General features: G+C 44.3%; 1 protein-coding gene across 1 annotated transcript in view; it reads left to right on the forward strand.

Moving 5' to 3' along the window:
• The first annotated feature begins 666 nt into the window (after positions 1 to 666).
• Gnl2 (G protein nucleolar 2) overlaps positions 667 to 21,211 on the forward strand; it is a 24,459-nt gene continuing 3,914 nt past the window's right edge. Inside the window, exons 1-12 of the mRNA XM_055611177.1 lie at positions 667 to 867; positions 4,623 to 4,707; positions 5,627 to 5,721; positions 7,488 to 7,627; positions 10,644 to 10,828; positions 12,853 to 12,919; positions 13,839 to 13,997; positions 14,422 to 14,535; positions 16,532 to 16,660; positions 17,971 to 18,075; positions 18,819 to 18,977; positions 19,531 to 19,644. Coding sequence (XP_055467152.1) covers positions 804 to 867; positions 4,623 to 4,707; positions 5,627 to 5,721; positions 7,488 to 7,627; positions 10,644 to 10,828; positions 12,853 to 12,919; positions 13,839 to 13,997; positions 14,422 to 14,535; positions 16,532 to 16,660; positions 17,971 to 18,075; positions 18,819 to 18,977; positions 19,531 to 19,644 — 1,416 coding nt within the window. The 5' untranslated portion in view covers positions 667 to 803. The remainder of the gene's footprint in view (positions 868 to 4,622; positions 4,708 to 5,626; positions 5,722 to 7,487; positions 7,628 to 10,643; positions 10,829 to 12,852; positions 12,920 to 13,838; positions 13,998 to 14,421; positions 14,536 to 16,531; positions 16,661 to 17,970; positions 18,076 to 18,818; positions 18,978 to 19,530; positions 19,645 to 21,211) is intronic.

The raw sequence follows: 21,211 nt of genomic DNA on the forward strand, positions 1-21,211 counted from the left end.
TCAAAGCAATCTTCCTTCCTCTGCCTCTCGAGCTCTGGTATTACAGGTGTGTGCCACCATGCTAATTTATTTGCTAGCGCCTGCAATCGAATGGATAGTTGATATCTGAGCAGGGAACTGATCAGAAGGAACCAGCTATTCAGATGCGGGGAAAGAGTGATTCAGACAGAACAACATTCAGTATAAATGTCAGAAGGAGGGACAAATGAGGTCAGCGGAAACGGAGCCAGATCACAAGTTTCGTAGGGATGGAAGGGAGTTTGAATCTGTCTCTCTTTATGATAAGCCATTAGAAGTCTTTTTTTTTTTTTTTTTTTTTTTTTTAAGCTGGTGCTTGAACCCAGAGCCTGGTGAGTACTAGATGAGTGCTGTACTCCAGTCTAAAATTTGAAGGAAGGGGATGGATGGATGACCTGTTCTGATATTTGCCTGCTGTTGCAGGGCCACTTTTGGAAGGGTTCAGAGGGTAAATTCCGATCAGCTCAAGCATTGGTCGGAGAAGAGGCTTCTCTCTTTTGGGCGGGACTCAGTAGGAACCCAGGGCTGTCTTCTGATTGGGGTGTTGCTACGGAGGGGACGCTTGGCGGTTGCTAGACCAAGAAGGGCGGAGGCGGAGCCGGGCCAGCCCTAAGCAAGCTCCGAGCGTTCCCAGGAAGTCGCTCTGGGCCGCGCGTGGAGCGAGCGGAAGTGACGTCGCCCGTGTTCGGGGTCCAACGTGTTTCACGGAGGTCGCTTTCCCGGCTGGGAAATTCTCAAGTGGTTTACCTGGCGTGTGGCAGAGCGGCGTCTGAACTGTCGGCAAGATGGTGAAGCCCAAATACAAAGGACGGAGCACCATCAACCGGTCGGCGGCCAGCACCAACCCGGGTACGGCGGGCCGGGCGGGACCAGGCCTCGGGAGCCCTTGGGGAGGAAGGCCCGGCCTCTGCGGCGGGCCCCGGGTGTAGGCACCTGCTGGAAAGTTGGAGGACAAGTCAGGCCAGCCTCTGGCAGCCCTGCGCCCTTTCAGGGTAGAGAAAGGCAAACGAAAAGTGGACTAGGATCCTAGAGTCCTAGAGTACACGCCTGTCTTCCCAGCGCTCGGAAAGCAGAGGCAGGAGGAGGATCGCGAGTTAGAGGCCACAGATTCTGAAGACAGAGTGGAGTAGGTTGACCCAGGGGCCTTTTGCCCTTGACCATAACAATTGTGCCACTTTAGCTTTGACCATGTAAGTGATAAATGGTAGCATTGGCCCTTGGAATCAGACGATCATAGGCACCCCTACTGGTAAATATGATTTCAAGAGGTGTTTTTGAGATACAGTAAATTCTCATCTACAGGGTGAGCAAAATAGGCCTTAGAGGAGCCCCTTCCACTTGAATTCAGCTACTAAAACTGTTTCAATATGGTTTAGAACAGAATTCAATTTCCAGCCCCTAGTTTAATCATCTCTCAACTACCTGTAAGTCTAGCTCTGAGGGGAGTCTGATGCCTCTTGGCATCTACCCTCATAGATACCTATACTATTTTTTTTTTAAATCCCTCAAGCATACTGTAGCAATGCTAAATGAGAATATACACAAATTTAAAGTCGTTGCATTATTTTGCTACCTTTCATAACAGTATTTAGTCATATAATACCATTCGTTTGGAAAATACATTTAGGATTGGTTGGTAGTTTGATGTTTTTAAGCAGAGATTAAGTTTATTAACACTTTTAAAATACAGATGGAAGCCTTGGGGATTAGTAGAGATCTTCAGGAAAAGAATACAGAGCCAGGTGTGTGTGTGTACTTCTCAGTAGAGAGCTCTAGTGACTTAGTTTTAGTTTTGGTTTTCTCTTAAAATTTAGAGTAGGAGGGGCTGGAGAGATGGCTCAGGGGTTAAGAGTGCTGGCTGATCTTGGAGAGGACCTGGTGTGATTTCCAGCACCCATGGTGCCAACCACCATCTGTAACTCCAGTTCCAAGGGATCTGACACCCCCTTCCGCCCCCCAATGACACACTGTGCATTTGTTATCACAGATACGTGGTACATATAATAAAATAGAAATAGAATACATACATAAAATAGAAATAGAATTATTAAAAATTTAGGACAAGAGAACGAGGTATGCGTTCACATAAAAGGTTTCTAGATACAATGCTTCTAAACTCAGAAATTGTGGATATCGTCCTATAAGCCATAATTTGTGTGGAATTTAGCCCAACTTTTAGAAAGTATCATCATCGCTTAAAAGTTAAGACAAGTAGATGGGTGGTGGCGGCCGCGCAGGCCTTTCATCCCAGTATCTGGGAGGCAGAGGCAGGTGGATCTCTGAGTTTGAGGCCAGCCTGGTTTACAGAGTGAGTTTCAGGACACAGAGAAACCCCATCCCAAAAAAACAAAAACAAAAAATCCAAACCAAAACAAAAAAAGCATACAAATTGTTTGTTTTAAAAATTTTTTTTTACCTTATGTATGAGTTTTGCATGTCTGTACACCTTTATTGATTGTGAGCCACTTTGCTGGCAACTAAACTCAGGTCCTGTGTGAGAATAGCGAGTTCCCTTAACTGCTGAACCATCTCTCTTGGACTCTCAGTGTGTCACCTCTGACTCACTATGCCAAGGATGTCTTTTAACTGGTAATCCTCCTTTCTGGTGCTGGAATTATAGGCTCTGTATGCCACAGTGGCTGGTTCATGCAGTGCTAGGGGTCAAACCCAAGGGCATTGTGTGTGCTGGGCAAGCGTTCCACCAATTAAGTTTTGTGATTATTGTGGACATAGTAGCATTTTGTCAAACTTATTAAAGGTGGGTGCTGATTTCATGTTAGCAATGTCAAGTGTGATTGAGGACTAAAAATGGCGCCCGGGCCTGGTGGTGCACACCTTTAATGTCAGCACTCAGAATGCAGAAGCAAGCAGATCTCTGTGAGTCCAAGGCTAGCTTGTTCTGTATTGTGAGTTCCAAGACAGTCAGAGTTACATTGTGAGACCCTGTCTTTAAAAACAAAAATCAAATGGCCAATCAATCAATTTCTCCCAAAGTGGCTCTCAAACTTCTTATCATCATAACTTCCCTCATATTTTTCACTTCCATATTCCTTTCTTTAGAGAAATAAAAACACCAGAATTCTAGAAAAATCTAAAGCTGAATGAGAGTTTTGATATTTGATATTCCAAAGTCCCTTTTTATCACAGATCCTTTCTTCATTCTGGGGCAAGGCAAGTTAAACGGGAAGAATAAGCTTCCCAGGTGGCAGAGTCTTGAATTATGAAGTTGTCTAGATGAGTGAGCCTGCGCGTTCTCTCAAGTTGTCTTGTGGGGCTGTCAATTTGCTGCTCTGGATGGTCCTGTAAGTCCTTACTTAAGAAGGAGTCCGAAGTAGCGTGTGGTGGCGCACGCCTTTCATCCCAGCACTCCGGAGGCGGATCTCTGAGTTTGAGGCCAGTCTTTTACAGAGTGAGTTCCAGGACAGCCAGGACTACACAGAGGAAACTTGGGTGTGTGTGTGTGTGTCTGGTAGTGCACTATTTTAATTCCTGTACTCGAGAGGCAGAGGCAGAGGCTGAGCTCTTTGAGGTTGAGGCCAGCTGAGGCTACATAGTGAGACCCTGTCTGAAATATCACAATCAAAAACACAGAAGATCTAGAGAGTGTGTGATAGCTTCAGGATGATTCTTTAAAGATTGACTCTGTATGGTTTTGTTTTCCTCCTCTCTTCTTTCAGTTTTGCCAATTTTGTAACTTTTTTGTTGTTCTTTTGTTTTGTTTTTTGAGACAGGATTTCTTTGTATAGCACTCACTGTCCTGGACTTGCTTTGTAGACTAGGCTAGCCTCGAACTCGCAGAGATCCACCTCCCTCTGCCTCCCCAAGTACTGGGATTACAAGCATGCTCCACCGCGCCCAGCGTTTGGAACTATTTTTTAAGATTAGAAAACTATTATTTTGTGTGTATTTATGTTTTGCCTGCATGTATATATGTACACCACTGAATGTGCTTGGTGCCTGCAGAAGCAAGAAAAGGACAAGGACGTTAGATTCCTTGGAACTGGAGTTACAGTTGTCAGCTGTATTGAACCCTAGTCCTGTAAGAACAGCCAGTGCTCTTACAAGTGAGCCGTCTCCCCAGCTCCTACTTTTTGAGGTTGTTTGTTTGTTTCTGGTTCTATTTTATGTATTTATTAAATGAGACCTACATTGGTGTCCTTTGTAGTTGGGAGCACAGCCTGATCGAATGCTTGTGTTAAAACTCTGGTACTGCTTATTAGCAGCCATATGACTCCAATGTGACTGCTCACTGGGTCTCATTTTCTTAGCCTGTAGCATGGTATAACATATCTCCTTATATGACTGTTGTGTGGCTTGAGATGAAACTGGTAGTGGGGACAGTATGGTGCTGGTGCCAGAATAAAAACCACTGATACTAGCATCGTGCTGTCATTCACAGTTTTTTGTTTGTTTGTTTTTTGTTTTTTTTTTGGAAGTTTGTCATACCACATTCCCATAATCATTTATTGGAACAGCTTATGGAGAGAATAGGCAATTCTTTGGTAAGGTTAGCTTGGCTGGTTGAGTTAACAGTTTGGCACATTTTAGATAAGGACTGTACTTAACAATTGTTGGATATCAAAAGGTTTCTTGTCCATTTCTAGATCGAGTACAGGGAGCTGGAGGCCAAAACATGAGGGACCGGGCCACAATTCGGCGCCTGAATATGTACAGGCAAAAGGAGCGCAGGTGAGCATTGAGCATAGCCAGCCTTTCCTTCATGGCCTGGATTTAAAACTGAGACCTCTTAAGCCTTTGTTCCCACCCCCACTTTCTCCAAATAGGAGTAGGGTGTTTTCAAGTGCCATCTCCTAGGAGTGTTGCTGTGGTAATACGGTCAGCATTGTTAAAGACGTGGTGAAGCAGTGATTGTTTCCTGACACTTCCCGGCAAATGGCCGTCCTGTTCCTCACACACTGATCTCCAGCAGTGTCGTGTCAAATCCTAGCTAAATACCCATCAGCCACAAGTACAAAGTGTAGAAGACTAATTACGAAAACTGCCAGGAAACTTGGCTTTTTGAGCCAGACTTCAGATCACAGCGTTGTGGCACTAGGACACTCCTCACAGCTCAGAGTTCTGCTGAGGCAGCCTCCACTCCAGAGACCTGCTGAGAGTGGCATTTTGCTAGCTGGTCTTAATTTGTTTAGTAATTAGATTCGTTTCTTCTAAAAGTCGTGTGTAAAACACAAACGTCAGTAACCTAACCTCCCTTCGTTGCCCACTTTGCAGTTTGTTTTAGAATTTTGAGTTCCAGGATAAATCACCCTCTACTTAAAATTCATTTAAACCAGCCTTTAAATAATTACCAAAAAACTCAAGTATGTGATTTTTTTTTAAGCAAACAAACAGTAAATGGATTTTTAAACATCAGCATTGTTACTCATCTAGCAGAAACCATTACGTGCTCTGTTGCAAGAGGTTAAACAGCTTTTGAGCAATCTGTTTCAAATATAGAAGGACTTTTTGTTTACTGAAGTCTGTATTTCATGATCATTTTAAATCCCCCCCAAAGTCCTTTTGATGGAAAGCATACTCTGTAAGCCAGACGGTGCTCTTGCTGCCTTTCTTCTGTCGTCAACCCAAATCTGTTATTTCCTCAATTTAGGAACAATCGTGGTAAAGTGATTAAGCCATTGCAGTATCAGTCAACTGTGGCTTCTGGCACAGTGGCACGAGTAGAGCCGAATATAAAATGGTTTGGTAAGTATCCTCTTGTATCTCCACTCTATAAAATGTATGTTGACTGGAAAAGACTCAGAGGTTGAAATGTCCAAAAGAAGGTTTTGGTGAGTGAGGCTGCCACTGGTTATGAAAAGAGAATAAAGAGCCCCTGGATGGGAAAGGAGCTCAGTCTTAGTTGGAAGGGAGCTCTCGTGACCACAGAAGCAGAGAGGACCTTCCTCATGAAAGCATCTGGAGACCTCGGAGCTTTCATCTCTTCTCATTGCCTGAGGAGGTGGCTGTACAAGAAGTGGCTTGCAGGTGCTTTGGTCCCTCCCCCTTGCAGTAGGGTGGATGTCCTTCATTGGTCCTCACAGTGAAGAGTTTCTCCAGTCATAGGGGGACTGGGTCTTCTTTGGGAACTCTGCTTTCCACTGTAATGTGTGGATAGTCATTGTTTGCCTGGCATCTGACCTCTGCTCGGTGCAGGTGGTCCTGGCCTGCCTCTGTATTTAATGCCTTTTGATAGGCTGCCTGCTAAGAACTAAAACAGAAAGAGAATCAGAATTCTGTTCAAAGACAGATTCGGGGGAGCTCACGGGTAGACTGTATTTAATGCCTTTTGATGGGCTGCCTGCTAAGAACTAAAACAGAAAGAGAATCGGAATTCTGTTCAAAGACAGACTCGGGGGAGCTCACGGGTAGTGCTTGCCTAGTATGTACAGAGTGCTAGGGTCTATGCCCCTCAGTGCAGAAGGAAATAAATGTTGATGTGTGTATGTCAGAGAAAACTGTGGAGGGTTTGTTTACCATGGAGCTGGGTCCTGGGACTCCAGGTCCAGAGTATCTGAATTTGGAATCAAGTTGTGTGGGTGGCTAGAAGCAAGTTATTAAGTCTTTGTCCCTTAATTTCCTGATCTCTGAAATGGGAATAATAATGGTACCGTCTTGAGATGGTTGTGGTGGGGCACACCTATAATCCTAGTACTTGGGAGTTGGAGACAGGAGAATCAGAAGTTCAAGAAACTTTGTCTCAAAGGAAAAACACACAAAAGAAACAACAACAAAAGGGCCAGTAAGATGACTCAGTGATAAAGATGGTTACAAGCCAGACAACCTAAATTCTGTCTCTGGAATGCACATGGTAAAAGGCAGAAAGGGGTTAGCCAACTCCTGCAGGTTGTCCTCTGATCTCCACGTAGGTGCTATGGTGCCTTGTCATGAATAGGTAAAAAGAAATTCATGTGAAGTGCTTGCTCTACCTGGCAAGGAGTGAGTGAGTCCTTGACTCTGGTGTCTGTATCTGCTGTGTTGACTTGATGCTTTCTTCAGCATCAGAGGCCTGGCATTCTCTATGTGCTATTGTCCTCTTGTTCATGTCCTGGATACCTTAGTAGTCCTTTAAAGCCCTCTTAGCTCTGAGTTTTGGGGGTTCCCTCTCTGTCTGGGTGAAATGATCAGCTGTGATTGGCTCCAGGTTATTTTTGCCAGGACTGGCAGGAACTAAGACATTTGTCAACTCTTAGGTCCATTCAGTGATGTTTATTTTTTGGTTTCTTCTAGTCAGGAAGTTGGAAAACTGTTGAAATCCATTATGTGTGAATTGGTGGGAGAATTCCTAGTGTGTGAGTGCAAGAGAGGCACTCGCCCCCCCCCCCCCCTTTTCCTAAGTTCCAAGGAGTGGGTGGATGTGCAGGCACTTGGGTGGTTGAGAGTGACCTAGCATCTTGTCTTCCCCTGTCATATGGTGAGTGCAGAAGAAAACCAAACTTATTAAATGGTAATGTTCTGTATCTGTGAAACAGGAAACACTCGTGTGATCAAGCAGGCATCATTACAAAAATTTCAAGAGGAAATGGAGAAAGTTATGAAGGATCCATACAAAGTTGTCATGAAACAAAGCAAGTTGCCGATGTCTCTTCTGCATGATCGAGTCCAGCCTCATGTAAGACACAGCGCCCTGCTGGAGCGGGAGTGTTTTGGACCAGCTCTGGGCAAATACTGCCTTACTTTGTCTTTCATGAGCAGCAGTAAGAGTTTTATGTGACTCGGGCTCTCTTTGTCACTCTTGGGATGAATTGAGTTCTGCCCAGGAGGTATAGCACTGTGTGGATCCAAGCAAGGCTTTGCAGTGAGACCTGAATTTCTGTCTTTACCCATCCCCTCTGCTGTCCTTAGCTTTCTCCATGAACCTTAACTTCCGTGCCATAAAGAGAACCTGCCTCTTCTCATGTTTGGATACAGCTGAAGCACCTGTACATGCCTGATCTAATAAGTGTGTAACACCCTGCCTAGTAAGGCTAACGAGATGATAACTATTAGTATGTCATTTGTATGTGTGTGCACATGCATGTATTCACATGTGCATGTGGAGGTCAGAGGGTAACCTTGGCTATCATTCTTCAGGCACTACCTACATACTTTTTTCTCTCTCTGTCTGCCTTTGTCTTTCTCTCTCTCTCTTTTGAGGCAGGTTCTCTCACTGGCCTGGAATTTACTAAGTAGGCCAGACTGGCTAGGGAGCCCCTGGCATTGTCAGTGATAGTTCTTCGTCTCTGGGGAGATGTGCAGTGAAGGCCGAGATGGAAGGAGTCCTTCAGTGTTCTGTGGACTCATTGGAGCCTTCAGCTGCAGGAAAGGGTACTATTGAGATTGTTGGTTGCTGGAATTGTATAGTCCATTAAAGGCTGAGTCTGGCCAGAGTGGAAGGAGTTCACACGGAACAAAGAAGTGGCCCAATGTTTGCCTGCACGTTTTTAACTTGCATGGAATAATAATTCCCAGAAACACAGCCAGTGCACATGCTTCAGTGCCAGTCTGGGGAGGGGAGGAAAACATTGACATGCATACAAGGATTAAACAGTTCAAAGAAAAGTGTTTACTTACAGAACAAAAATCAAAAGCAAAGCTGCCTATTGCCTCAGGTTTTGTCAATTATGTTCTGTTTTATGATGGACTAGAAGAATGGCACCTATTAGTGGAGTGACTGTTTTCTTTCAGGGAACCATATGAGCGTAATTCATGAACCACAGACAAGTTGCTCATTTCCCTTGTTCTCTTTGTCTCTCCTCTCTAAAGCCATCTTCTAACCAACTATTGAATCCATTTCTGGGAAGAACAGAGGTTCTATTGTGGATTTATTGCTTTGTTGCTTGTTCCAGTTGTTCGTTGCTCAGATATGTGATGTGTAGAATGAAGAAACCTTCAGTTGCAGGAGTCAGCTAGTGTTTTGAGGCAGGAAAATTCTCAGTAATTGGTGGGGTTTCTGCGTGGGCTTTGAAAACCCTTTCTGTTTTAATCTGGTGGCTGTGGCATGGTATGGACTCTAGTTTTGAGATGGTGCTGCACAGGGGAGTCAAATCAGATATGCATTACCTTTCACACATTTAGTTCTGCGTGTTAAATGTATTTCTGTAATAACTAATTTTGCATGTGTACTTTAATTGTGTAGTATTATAGTAAACTTACAGGTTCAAAACCATGTGCATCATAGGTTATGAGATTTTTTTAGGGTTTGATTTTTAATTGTGTGTGTGTTTGTCACGTATATTTGCATGTGAGTACAAAGTGCCCTTGAAGGCTAGAGATAACAGATCCCCTGGTATTGGAGTTAAAGGCAGTTGTGAGCCATGTGATGTGGATGCTGAAAACTGAACTCTGTAAGAGCAATGTGTGTTCTTAATTGTTGAGCCGTCTCTCCAGCCCAGTTACGAGATTTCCAAGGATAAGTTTTGCTCATGCTTGGTTTTAAAAATTGAGAAATTGTCACTTGTCTCTACCTACCATCTCCTTGGCATTACAAATTCACACCACTGTATCTTTTCACATGGCTTTCGGGGATTAACCTGGGTCTCTACCTACTGAGGCATCTCTGCAGCCCAGTCATACCTAATCTTTATACAAACTCACTTCAGAGTCCATTGCCACAGAAAATGGTTTTCCTTGTGGATGTTCCCTTATTTAGAAGATAGCAAGGGAAAATAAGCTAAGAGGTCAGTGAGTCCAAATAAATGATGGCCACTTAAAGACCTGAGGAAGTTGGAGGACCAGTGGACGTTTGGAAGGCATGGGGCTGCTCCATCACTCCTGAGTTTCCTAGCTGGTACTTACCCAGGGCTTTGTGCTAGGAGGAAGAAGGTGTGGTTTTTGTTTTGTTTTAAAGGAGAGTCTCTGAAGCCTTTAATATTCTGTTACGTGGTAGATCCTAACTCAAACTTTGACTTTTATCCTGCTTCAAGAATTCCTATGCCTGTAAGTTCTTTACAGGCGCATCAAGTTCTAGTTAGGATCAGGTTTCTTTTATCACATCTAACCTATTATTTTGGACTTTTGCTAGATGTTTTTCATCTGAAGAGTTTCCATGTGCATTTAATAAAAATGTTACCTAAATTAGGGAGAATGTTATCTGAAACTAAAATGCATCTTATAAAACAAGCAATTCCTTTTAGCCATGAGAGAAATTAATTTCCAAGAAAAAGTTGGCATTTACAGTTGGTTTAAAAAAGAAAAAAACATACACAAATTTGACTGATTGTCCTTGACAAAACCTGTGAATCTGGCAAATTTTATGCACTTGTTTGAAAACTCCAAGGAAGGGTCAGAAAAGATAAGTTAATTTTCATCATTGTAGCACTGACTACATTTGACTGGAGTCTATGATGGGTGAGGGAAACCAGAGTTTGGCAAGTCTCGCGTGGCTGTTCTTACTTGTTGTCTGTGTTAGTGTTAGATTCCTGCCGCGAAGCTCATAGCATTTCAGGATAGAAGAAGCAGCCCTTGTGCAAATTAAACATGCATTGCAGACTTGAAACTACATTGGGTCTGTGCTCTTGTAGGTTTTGGTGTGGTTTGAGCTTCGGAAAAAGTAAACGCAGACACCTTGTCCCAGGTGGTTTTTTTGCTTTTTGCTTTGGCTCAGTGTTTTCCTTTCCTAGGTCTCACCTGCTCGTCTTTGTCTTTAGAATGCAAAGGTCCACATTCTTGATACTGAAAGTTTTGAAAGCACATTTGGCCCAAAGTCACAGAGAAAGCGGCCAAACTTGTTTGCAAGTGATATGCAGTCCCTGCTAGAAAACGCTGAGACATCCACTGAGAGCTATGACGAGGGAAAGGACCGTGATCTGGTAACGGAGGACACTGGAGTAAGGTATGCGTTCGAGGTTCTCTTCTTTGCTACTGTGCCACAGAATGTTTTCTCTGGGCTCTTCCTACTACTGTTGGCTATAGTGATTGCACTCACAGCTAGCTTCTCCCTTCAGACTGGAGGTATCAGTGCAGTAGAGGCCAGACCAAACATACCACATGCCCCTCTTCATTTCCAAGGAGAAAGGAGTGATGTTTTTTTTCTCCTTATGTCAGTAAGGTGCACTGTCATTCGTAAATTACAGAGTGGCTTCCTGGGTCTCTAGACCACTGCAGTTTACGGTTGACCTTTTTCTGACCTTCCAGTGATAATAGGAAAAAGTGATGAACCTGCATGAAGGTCACGGGACTTGTTTGTCACAATTTGTATTATTTTATTTTGTGTGTGTATATGTGTGGGTATATAAGTGCCACGGCGCATATATGGAGGTCAGAGGAGTTGATTTCCTTCTCCCTCGTGGTCCTGGGGTCTGACTCAGGTTGTCATGTTTGGAGCAAGCATTTTTACTCACTGAGCCATCTTGCTAGCCCTTCGTTTATTTATTTATTTTTGTTAGTGTGCAGAGAAATGGTTTTCATATGTATGTGTCCTTTGTGTGGTGAGTTGTTTGTATTTTCATTTTATATTTGTTTGGGAGAGGACTGATTGTTAGTTTTCTTCATTCTCGTGGGGATTATAAATTACTGATAGGAATTCCGCTCTGCCTACCCTCCTCCCCCACCCCTCTTTGGAAAGATAGGGTCTCATTTAGCCCTGGCTGGCCTGGAACTCATTATGTAGAGTTACTACATAGCCTCAAGATCCTCCTGTCTCTGCCTCACAAGTGCTAGGCTTAAAGGCGCCACCACACATTGTTATAGTTACTTTTTTTAATATACAAACATACTTTTCTCAGGAGACTTTGATTTTGGTGAGCTTTGCTGTTGGATAGGTTCTCCCTGAGGTCATCAGTGACACTGAATCTTCCTCATCTGTAAGGATTACTAAGAGCACCTGGGAGGCAGGGACAGACACATCTCTGAGTTTGAGACTGCCTGGTCTACAGAGTAAGTTCTAGGAGGGCTGGGCAGTGGTGGTGCACACCTGTAATTCCAGCACTAGGGAGGCAGAGGCAGGCGGGTCTCTGTGAGTTTAGGCCAGCCTGGTCTACAGAGGGAGTTCCAGGGCAGCCAGGACTATACAGAGAAACTCTCTCAAAAAAAACAAAACAACAACAACAACAAAAAAAAACCCAAAAAGTATTATTGAGAGGCTTAAAGTCATGATATCAAATCAAAGGGTATGTCTACTTTAAATAGGTAGCTGCTACCTTGTCCTACAGAAAGGAGAACCCCTCTTCTCCCCACATTCCTTTAACAATGTGCAGGCTGGTTTGCTTGTCTCACAGAAACGTGTAGATTGAAGACTACAGTGGTGTTACCTCATTGCTGTTGCCACCCCATCTCAAGAGATAAGAGCGGGTCATTTGAGAGAACACAGAGTTGTGAACTGGCCATAAGTGTTAGGAAATGAGCTCAGATCTTCTGCAGGAGCAGTAAGCACTCTTAACTCTTGAGCCATGACTCCAGCACCCTACCCCTTTCAACTTTTCTTTTTGATACAGGGTTTTACTGTGTGACCTTGGTTGGCCTGAAACTCACAGAGATCTCCCTGCCACTTCTTCCATTGTCCTAGAATTAAAGGCATGCACCACCACACCTGGCAGTGTCCTTTGTTTTTATCTGCTGTTGGATGCTTCAGTGCAGTGATTTTACAAATTCACTTTGATATCCTTTCCTTTGATGTGTCTTGGGTGTGAGTGTGTGTGTGTGTGTGTGTGTGTGTGTGTGTGTGTGTGTGTTTTCAGTTTTGAAACAGTCTTATTCTGTAGGCTTTGTTGGCCTGGAACTAACTGTGTAGACCAGGCTGTCTAACTCACAGAGCTCCATTTACTACTCTTGAGTGCTAGGGTACAGCATGAATCACCACCATTTCCTTTTACTCTTGATAGTGCTTCACTTGCTCATTTCTGGTCCTTTTTTACCTAGAAATGAAGCTCAAGAAGAAATATATAAAAAGGGGCAGTCGAAAAGAATATGGGGAGAGCTCTACAAGGTAAGGCTCATGACGTTCACTGAGCAGCTCCTGACTTTTATGAGCTTGCAGGAAAAGTGACTGAGCGACTGGAGCTCTCAGGTGAAATGATACTCTTCTGCTTGATCCATCCTCTGTCCTCCATGAAGGAACGGCGGTGTGCCCTTGTGCGTGCTGCTGCCGTGCTTGAAAAGGAGAGCACTTGGGTTCCCTTGCCTGGCGGTCTTCTGTAGATTGCCTGGTAGGCATAGGAAGTTGTAAGTCATTGTCAGGCACAGGCGCACGCCTGTAATCCCAGCACCCAGAAGACAAGAGGTAGGCAGATCACTGTGAGTTCCAGCACAGCCAGGCCTGTTATGCAGAGAAACCCTGTCTCAAAAAACCAGGTAGGGGTGGGGGAAAGAAACGGTAAGTTATTTAGCCTCGCTGTCTCATTCTGTAAATGATGGCACATGTCTGGGAAGGGTTAATACCTCAGCCTCCTTGCCTCGCTCTGGGAAGGGAAGAAGGGCTTTGTGTCTCTTCCCAAGTGCTGACCTAGTGCTTTTGAACTGGCTGAGCTTTATGTCTATAGGGGAATAATACCAGAAAGTCCAAGTGCGGCCATGTAATTAAGTAAAGTCACAATAGGAAACTAGTACCATAAAGGTCAACTAGGTAAATGTAATTTTCTGTAAAATACACAAACCCATGCCTAATACCTAGTACCTGTGCATCAGAAGGGTTTGATCTAAGCTAGCTTTCCTATTTGAAATTTGACAAAATTTGAATATTCTTGAGATGAAAAGCTTTTGAATTCACATCAGTGGGTATTGAGACTGGGTGTTACCACTCTCCTCACTAGACTGTTTACAGTTCCTTCTAAATACTGATTTGTTCCTTTGGACTCCCTGAAATGTCCCCTTTATTTTGCCAACTGTTTGCCTCTTTGGATTTGCAGGTGATAGACTCATCAGATGTTGTAGTTCAAGTCCTTGATGCTAGAGATCCCATGGGTACTCGTTCTCCTCACATTGAAGCTTACCTGAAAAAGGAAAAACCTTGGAAACACCTCGTTTTTGTACTTAATAAGTGTGACCTGGTTCCAACCTGGGCAACAGTAAGTTCAGCTCCTGACCTAAAATCCACTGTGGAGGCCAGGAGGGCAGGTCTTTCACTAGCACATCAGTGCAGAGGTTCTGAACACGGCATTGAAGTATCACACTCTTGGTACTTGTAGTCTCTGGCACATCCTTACCAAAGAGGGGACTAACGTGCATTTGCCAGTCACTGACTGCTTCCGCATTGTGTTCCATTAATTGCATTTAGTAGTTATAGCTTTTTTGGAATAATGTTTTGCAGTCAGTTATTAAACGAAAGACAAAGCACTAACTGTCATACTTGAAAGAGCATCTCAAAGAATTACAGCTGCTGTTTCCCTTAGGCAACACTGTATTTGAAGCCATCCAGTAATTCCAACTCACATTCTTCTGAATATTGTAAACAAGCTATAATTTACCAGCATGTTTCCTTCTCCCCTTTAGAAACGTTGGGTTGCTGTGCTCTCCCAGGATTACCCAACGCTGGCTTTCCATGCGAGTCTCACTAACCCCTTTGGGAAAGGAGCATTCATTCAGCTTCTGCGGCAGTTTGGGAAGGTAGGACAGCTGCTTCTGTTAGAGTGGTGTAGTTCGGCTTATAGGAGGGGCTGGCTTGTGTGTCCGAAGTTGCTAACTTCAGGTCAGCACTTGGGAGGTTGAGGCAGGAGGTTGAAGCCAGTATGGGCTACATAATGAAAACTGTCTCAAAACAACTGTTGACTTCATTTCTCACTGTTTTCTAGAGGTATAAAAACCCATAGGCCTTCTGGATTATGAGGTATCTGAAATGTTTTCTCATTTCACTTTTGCCCTTTCTGCCATATCTCTATCACCTACTGGTTCAGCCATTTCCAGAGGATAGTTGTCCAACGCCACACTGATCCCCATCACTTCAGGGATATCCAGGTCCCTCTCTCCTCTCTAGTTAGCAAAGGACAATTCCTGTTCTAGCCTTCCTTATCTCCCAGAAGCAATACTTTTAACTCTTACCCATCATTAAGCATGCTATTAGTACACATTCATGGTTTATTTCTTGATTCCCCCAATTCTTCTCCATAGTTTTACATACTTATTAAATGTTTCTTGCTTTAAAAATTTAGGGGTAGGTTTTTTTTTTTTGTTTGTTTGGGGTGTGTTTTTTAATTTTTTTTGATGTTAAGCATTGAACCCTGAGCCTTAAACATGCTAATAAGCTTGTCACTACTAACCTATGAGCTCACTTAGAAGTAGCTTTCGTGCATGTTTTCTCTTTCTCTCTCTCTCTCTCTCAAACTCTGTTTTATGGGGTAGGGTTTCCTTTTGTGCTTTTGAAAGCCAGATCTCACTGTGATCAAGGCTGGCTTTATATTCACTGTGTAGTAAGGCTGGCCTTAAATTTACAACACTTCCTGCCTCAGCCTCCTGTTGCCTCCTGATGCCGGACATGAGTAGGTTTCTACAGTTTGCCTTCCCTGAACACATCTTTCGCTCCCTCTGCTTTCCCTGTTCTATGGACAGCGGTGTTGGGCTGGTTGTAACTTGATGGTTTCTGACGGAAGTGCCATTCAGAGCAGTCCACTCCATGCTGTCACTCAGTTCTCTGGAAGAGGTGTTTGTCTCCTCTTCAGTTAATTGGCTCTCTTGTTTCTGTTTAACATTTGGGCAGACACCCTGTTAGAGAACTTGGGTGCTTGCCCAAGGTAGTCCACTTTTGCAGCCAGCCCTCTCCAGTGGGAACTGTCTGCTCTCAGCCTGTGGTCTGAGTGGTCAAGTCCTGTGATGGGTACAGTGGTACAAGCTTGTGGTCTCAGCTGCCCAGAGGCAGGTCACCCCCCAAAAAAAAAACAAAACAAAAAACCCTTTAGCTCAGGAGTTTGAAACGGCTCTGGGCAACATAAAACTGGTATCAGATGGAAAGCTAAAGTCCCCACAACTTTGAGAAGACTTTTGGTTGTTCTTTGGTGTGGGGACTGCTAGGTAGCTAGACTGTTGGGTGGTGAATCTCACTGAAGGGTAATATTAATTAGTGACATGGGCATTTTTCTGGAGTTTGTGAATGTCTCCAGAAGAGAGTCTTCTAGTTTCTAGGTTTAAACTCTGAGAGTCCTCAGGGAGCAGGGTGCTAGAGGGCTGGTCTCATTGCCTGGTGTTTAGGGTTGGTTAGAACTTGAACACCTGCCTTTTATTCTGCTACAGTCAACGCTGTGGTCAGACATGCATGAATCGAGTGTGGATCTCTCGGTTTCTTTTCCTAAAAATGTCTCTCCATTGGCTGGTGAGGCACGGAGATGAGGAGGTGGACCAGCTGCCCTTTCCTGATCTACAAGCTATTAATGTAAGGCAGGGATGCTTTCTTTCTGTGGGTGCCTGAGGACATGGCTCACTAGTGACATGCAGTACATGTGGGTCTCACTCGTCCTGCTTGTGTTTAGGCATCACATCAAGTTATGTGAAGTTGTGCGCTGTAGTAGTCCTTCCATTAGCCGAGGAACACAGTCTGACCGACCTGAGGGAATGGATAGCTGAACATAAGTGATTGTTGGATATTCTTTTTTTTTTCTTTTTCTTTTCACAGTTGCACACAGACAAGAAACAAATCAGTGTTGGGTTTATTGGCTATCCAAATGTAGGCAAGAGCTCTGTGATAAACACACTACGATCCAAGAAAGTTTGCAGTGTGGCCCCCATTGCGGGAGAAACAAAGGTGTGTATGTGTTCTGCTCTACAGCTTTCATCTTTCTTTTTTAATGGTTTTTCAAGACAGGGTTTCTCTGTATGACAGAGGAACAGAAGCCTGGCTGTACTGGATTTACTTTGTAAACAAGGTTGTCCTCAAACTCACAAGAGATCCACCTGTCTCTGCCTCCCAAGTGCTAGGTTTAAAGGCATGTGCCACCGTGCCCGGCTCAACATTTTGTTTCTGTGGAGACTTGACTGTGTAAGATATAGAGATTTCACCACTCATTGTAGCACACAGCTTTAATGCCAGTACTGAAGAGGCATCCAGATCTCTGAGTTCGAGGCCAGCTTGGCCTACAAAATGAGTTCCAGGATAGCCAAGGCTATACAGAAAAACCCTATTACTGCACCTTTTTTTTTTTTTTAAGATCTATTCATTTTTATTTTATGTGTATAAGTTTGGCCTGAATGTATACATGTTCACTATATGCATACCTGCTACCAGCAGAGCCCAGAAGCAGTCCCCGGATCCCCTAGAACTAGAGTCACTGATGGTTGTGAGCTGCCATATGGATGCTGGGAACTGAATCTGAGTCCGCTACAAGAGCAGCAAGTGCTCTAAACCACAGAGCCATTTCTCCAGCCCCTAACTCCAACCTTTTGCTCAGATAAAACCAACCCAAGAATATTGGGTGTGTCCGAGTTAAGGGAAGAAAACTTGATCTTTAGGTAGAGATTCTGGTACTTAGAAGTCAGTAGCTGCAACATAGGAGGCTTTGGGAACAGCGTGGTTCTGCCTCGTGGCAAAGAAGCCAGCAGCTTTGTGCTTCTGAGTGCTTGTAATACTTGGCAGGGTTCACTGTGGTGCTTGTGTACCACACAAAATCCTGTCTCTGCCTTATTCCTGGATTTTTTTTTTAAGATTTATTTTATATATATATAAATATATATATATATAATATATATATATATATAGTGTTCTGCCTGCAGGCCAGAGGAGTGCACGAGATCTCATTACAGATGGTTGTGAGCCACCATATGGTTGCTGGGAATTGAACTCAGGACCTTTGGAAGAACAGCTAGTGCTCTTAACCTCTGAGCCATCTCTCCAGCCCCTATCTTGGATTCTTAATAATGAAACTCTAGTTTGTTCTTGGTGGAAGTGTGTCACAATTGGCTTTGGTAAAGGATAGGATCTGGCCTGATTGTTCAAGCAGGTTGCTTTTCTCTGGCTCTCCTTTCCCCCTTTGTAGCATAATACTACGACATCACAGATTAGTGAAGTTAAGCTCCCAGTATTTGACTTTGGCAACACTTAGCATTTCCTGTCTGCAGGTCTGGCAGTATATTACCTTGATGCGTCGTATATTCCTGATTGACTGCCCTGGCGTGGTTTACCCCTCTGAAGACTCAGAGACCGACATTGTGCTCAAAGGAGTGGTGGGTATTTGGGTCTTAACAGGTCTTTTTTCATTTGTTTGGAGCCCTGAGTGCCCTTGCCACTCATCATTCAGAAGGGAGTTTGGGGTCAGCCTGTCTAAGCAGACTCAGGAGTGTGATGCTGAGCAGAGCAGCCTGCTTTCCACTCAGCCTTCCTCAGGAGGTCGCGGGGCCGTGGGCATATCTGGTCAGTGTCATCTGCAGCAGCATGTCATTTCCACATGTGATCCAAAGGGAGCAGGGCTTGTTTATGCTTAGTGATAATTCATCTTCATGGGTTTATGGATTGAGGCATCTTGGAACCCAGTCATTTCCTCACTTGTTTCTGAATATGACTGAAATTTTAAATGATTCCCCTTAACCATAACTATGCTTCTAGCATACATCCTCTGCACATTCCTTCCCTTTCTTCTGAAATTTTGGATTCTTTTTATGTGTTTTGGGCTCTGGGAATAGCAGGCATCTTAACCATTCCTGCCAGTGTGTAACACAAAGCATTCCAAGTTCAGACTGCTTGTGAAGGCTATGTCAGTCTGTGCTAAAGTAGGGTTAGAGTTATCTCTGGGCTCCATGGCTGTGGTCAGCTCTCAGTGGTGCTCCTTGCCCCTGCTAAAACATCTCAGACAGGTTCCAGCAAGGCCCCAGTCACCTTGTGATGTGGAAACCCATCTCACTTTGTAAAGATCACTGAATTTCCCTGTCCCTGCAGAAGAGTTAAACACAGCATTTCTATTATTCTCTAGGTTCAAGTTGAAAAAATTAAGGCTCCCCAAGACCATATTGGTGCCGTCCTTGAACGAGCAAAGCCAGAATATATCAGGAAAACATACAAAATTGACTCCTGGGAGAATGCTGAGGACTTTCTTGAGAAGCTAGCTTTCCGCACTGGGAAGTTACTGAAGGTGAGCTGTAGTGAGAATTCTGGAATTTTGGTTTCTTTTAGAAAACACAGAAATAGTGTAAGAATATGTTTTCATTTTAATCCCAAGTGTGGGACTATAGGGCTATTTCAGACTGTCCGAAGTAGCTGACTGATTTGCCCTGTGCTTTTGGGTGGCATTTGGAATTCTGGGAACTTTTCAGAGGCTATATAAATGCTAGAGCCCGGAGAGGTGTGGTTGGTGGTCTTTCAGGGTGTGTGTGTGGTTTCTTAGTAGTTGTGCTCAAAGAAGAAACAAGAAAGAAAATAGACTCAAGGATCTCTACCTTTCTCCCCTCAATCCTTCTTTCTTTCCTATCTAATGATGGGAATAAAGAATGGGGAAAAACCGACAAAGCAGAGACCAGCTACAGTGAGCCAGTGGGGATTAGGACAGGGACACATACCCGCCATTGTGAGAGCAGTAGGAACTGTGTCGGCTAGATGATGAGGAGCAGCCAGGGTGACTGAGGTGGCCCTCATGGGAAGTACTCTTGCTCTTTGGGTTTAACTGGGAGTCTGTCCTGTCCTTTTAGGGCGGAGAGCCTGACTTGCAGACTGTGGGTAAGATGGTTCTCAATGACTGGCAGAGAGGCCGGATCCCTTTCTTTGTCAAGCCGCCCAACGCAGATGGCCCGACAGTTCCCCAGGTAAGAACGGGTGAGCACAGTTCCTGGAAGGTGGGATCAAATGATCCTGATGTAATGTAACTTATGGTTGTCTCCCTTCATGGAGCATCTTCTTCATCTTTGGTATGTGTGTATCATTCCAGAGAGCTGTTGTATAGACTTGTTGACGAGCATCACTAACAAATGAGCAGAAGACAGAAGCGTGTAGCTATCAGCCTTTGGGGCTGGGAGAAGAAGAAAAATAAAATATTTCTTAAACGCTGTCTTCTGTGGGAGCGTAGGTGTTGCCAAAGTTTATTCATGAAGAAACCTTTATTCATAGCAGCTGTGGCCACAGAAAGTAAGGGAGTGAGTAGGGGCCCTTGCTCTAAGAAAGCCAGGAGCACACGGGAAGGGGAGCAGTAGAGTTGATAATGTCCTGGCCAGGAGGCATTGGGCTTGGGGACTGAACTGGGACACGGACAGAAAGTTCCCTGCTGCCTCATAGCTCATACCCTGACAGTGGCTTGGCCTAAGGCTCAATTTTAACACTTGACTTTTGTGTTTCTAGGGTCCTTTTCAGAACTCAGCGAGTCTTTAGAAGAGATGGCTTGGGTTTTGTTTCTGTGCTTGTATCAGGGTGGAACTCCTAGCACTCTGAGTACCAGAGGGACTGCTGTAAGAAGCAGGCAGGAACCTTCCCTGATGTACTTTGGTTTCAGTTGGGGGTGGAGGTCAGGTGTGTAAGTGCATGTGCATGTGTGTGGTGGATGTCGTGTAGGTGTTGCTGTTCCACTCCACTCTGCGGTTCTCTGACTCTAGTGAGGTCCTGATGTTAACTTCTGGGATTAGTGGAGACCCTACAAGTCAAGGACTCGAGTCCACAGCCTGCTTCCCATTAACGTCACAGTTACACTCAATCAACCACAAATTCAGGGCTCTGGGGTGTGATTTGCTAGAGGAACAACACAACTCAGGAAAGCAGAGGCTAAAGGTCAGAACAGCCCAGTGGAACTGTGCCCAGTCAAGGTAGGCAAGAGACAGCAGCTTCTGTTCTTACACTGGGTGGACACATCAGTGTTTTTCCATTCTGGAGGAGTTTTTCATTGAGTAGGTGAAGCAGAGGCTGTAGACATTCAGCTCAGTCTCTGGCCATTCTTCCTTCCCCAGAGGTAGGAGGTGGGGCTATGAGTATTGGCTGAGTCTTTCTGGTTACCAGGTCCTGCCCGAAGGCAGCTAGGTTTCCACCATACAGTGCATTAGCTTCCATCCAAGTGTGCTAGAAAGGCATTCCTCACAGATACCGATACTGGAAGACAACATATTCCTCCGGAGGGTCTGGAAGTTTTAGGAGCTCTGTGCCAAGAACATGTTTATTGAGTATAGCCAGGTGTTCATGGGGTTGATGGTCCTGTGAGGACTCCATAGAATATGGTGTTGAAGGAGTCAGAGGAGGGCTTGTGAATGGAGCTTGGAGAAGGCTTCTGGGGATGAGGTACCATGCAGAGATCTAACTCTTAAGTACAATTATGAGGCCTTACTGCTGTTTTTTTCTTTTTCTTTATCTATCTATCTATCTATCTATCTATCTATCTATCTATCTATCTAT

This window comes from Psammomys obesus, unplaced genomic scaffold (assembly GCF_907164565.1).
Source record: "Psammomys obesus unplaced genomic scaffold, mPsaObe1.curated_primary_1811, whole genome shotgun sequence".
NCBI classification, from domain to species: Eukaryota; Metazoa; Chordata; class Mammalia; order Rodentia; family Muridae; genus Psammomys; species Psammomys obesus.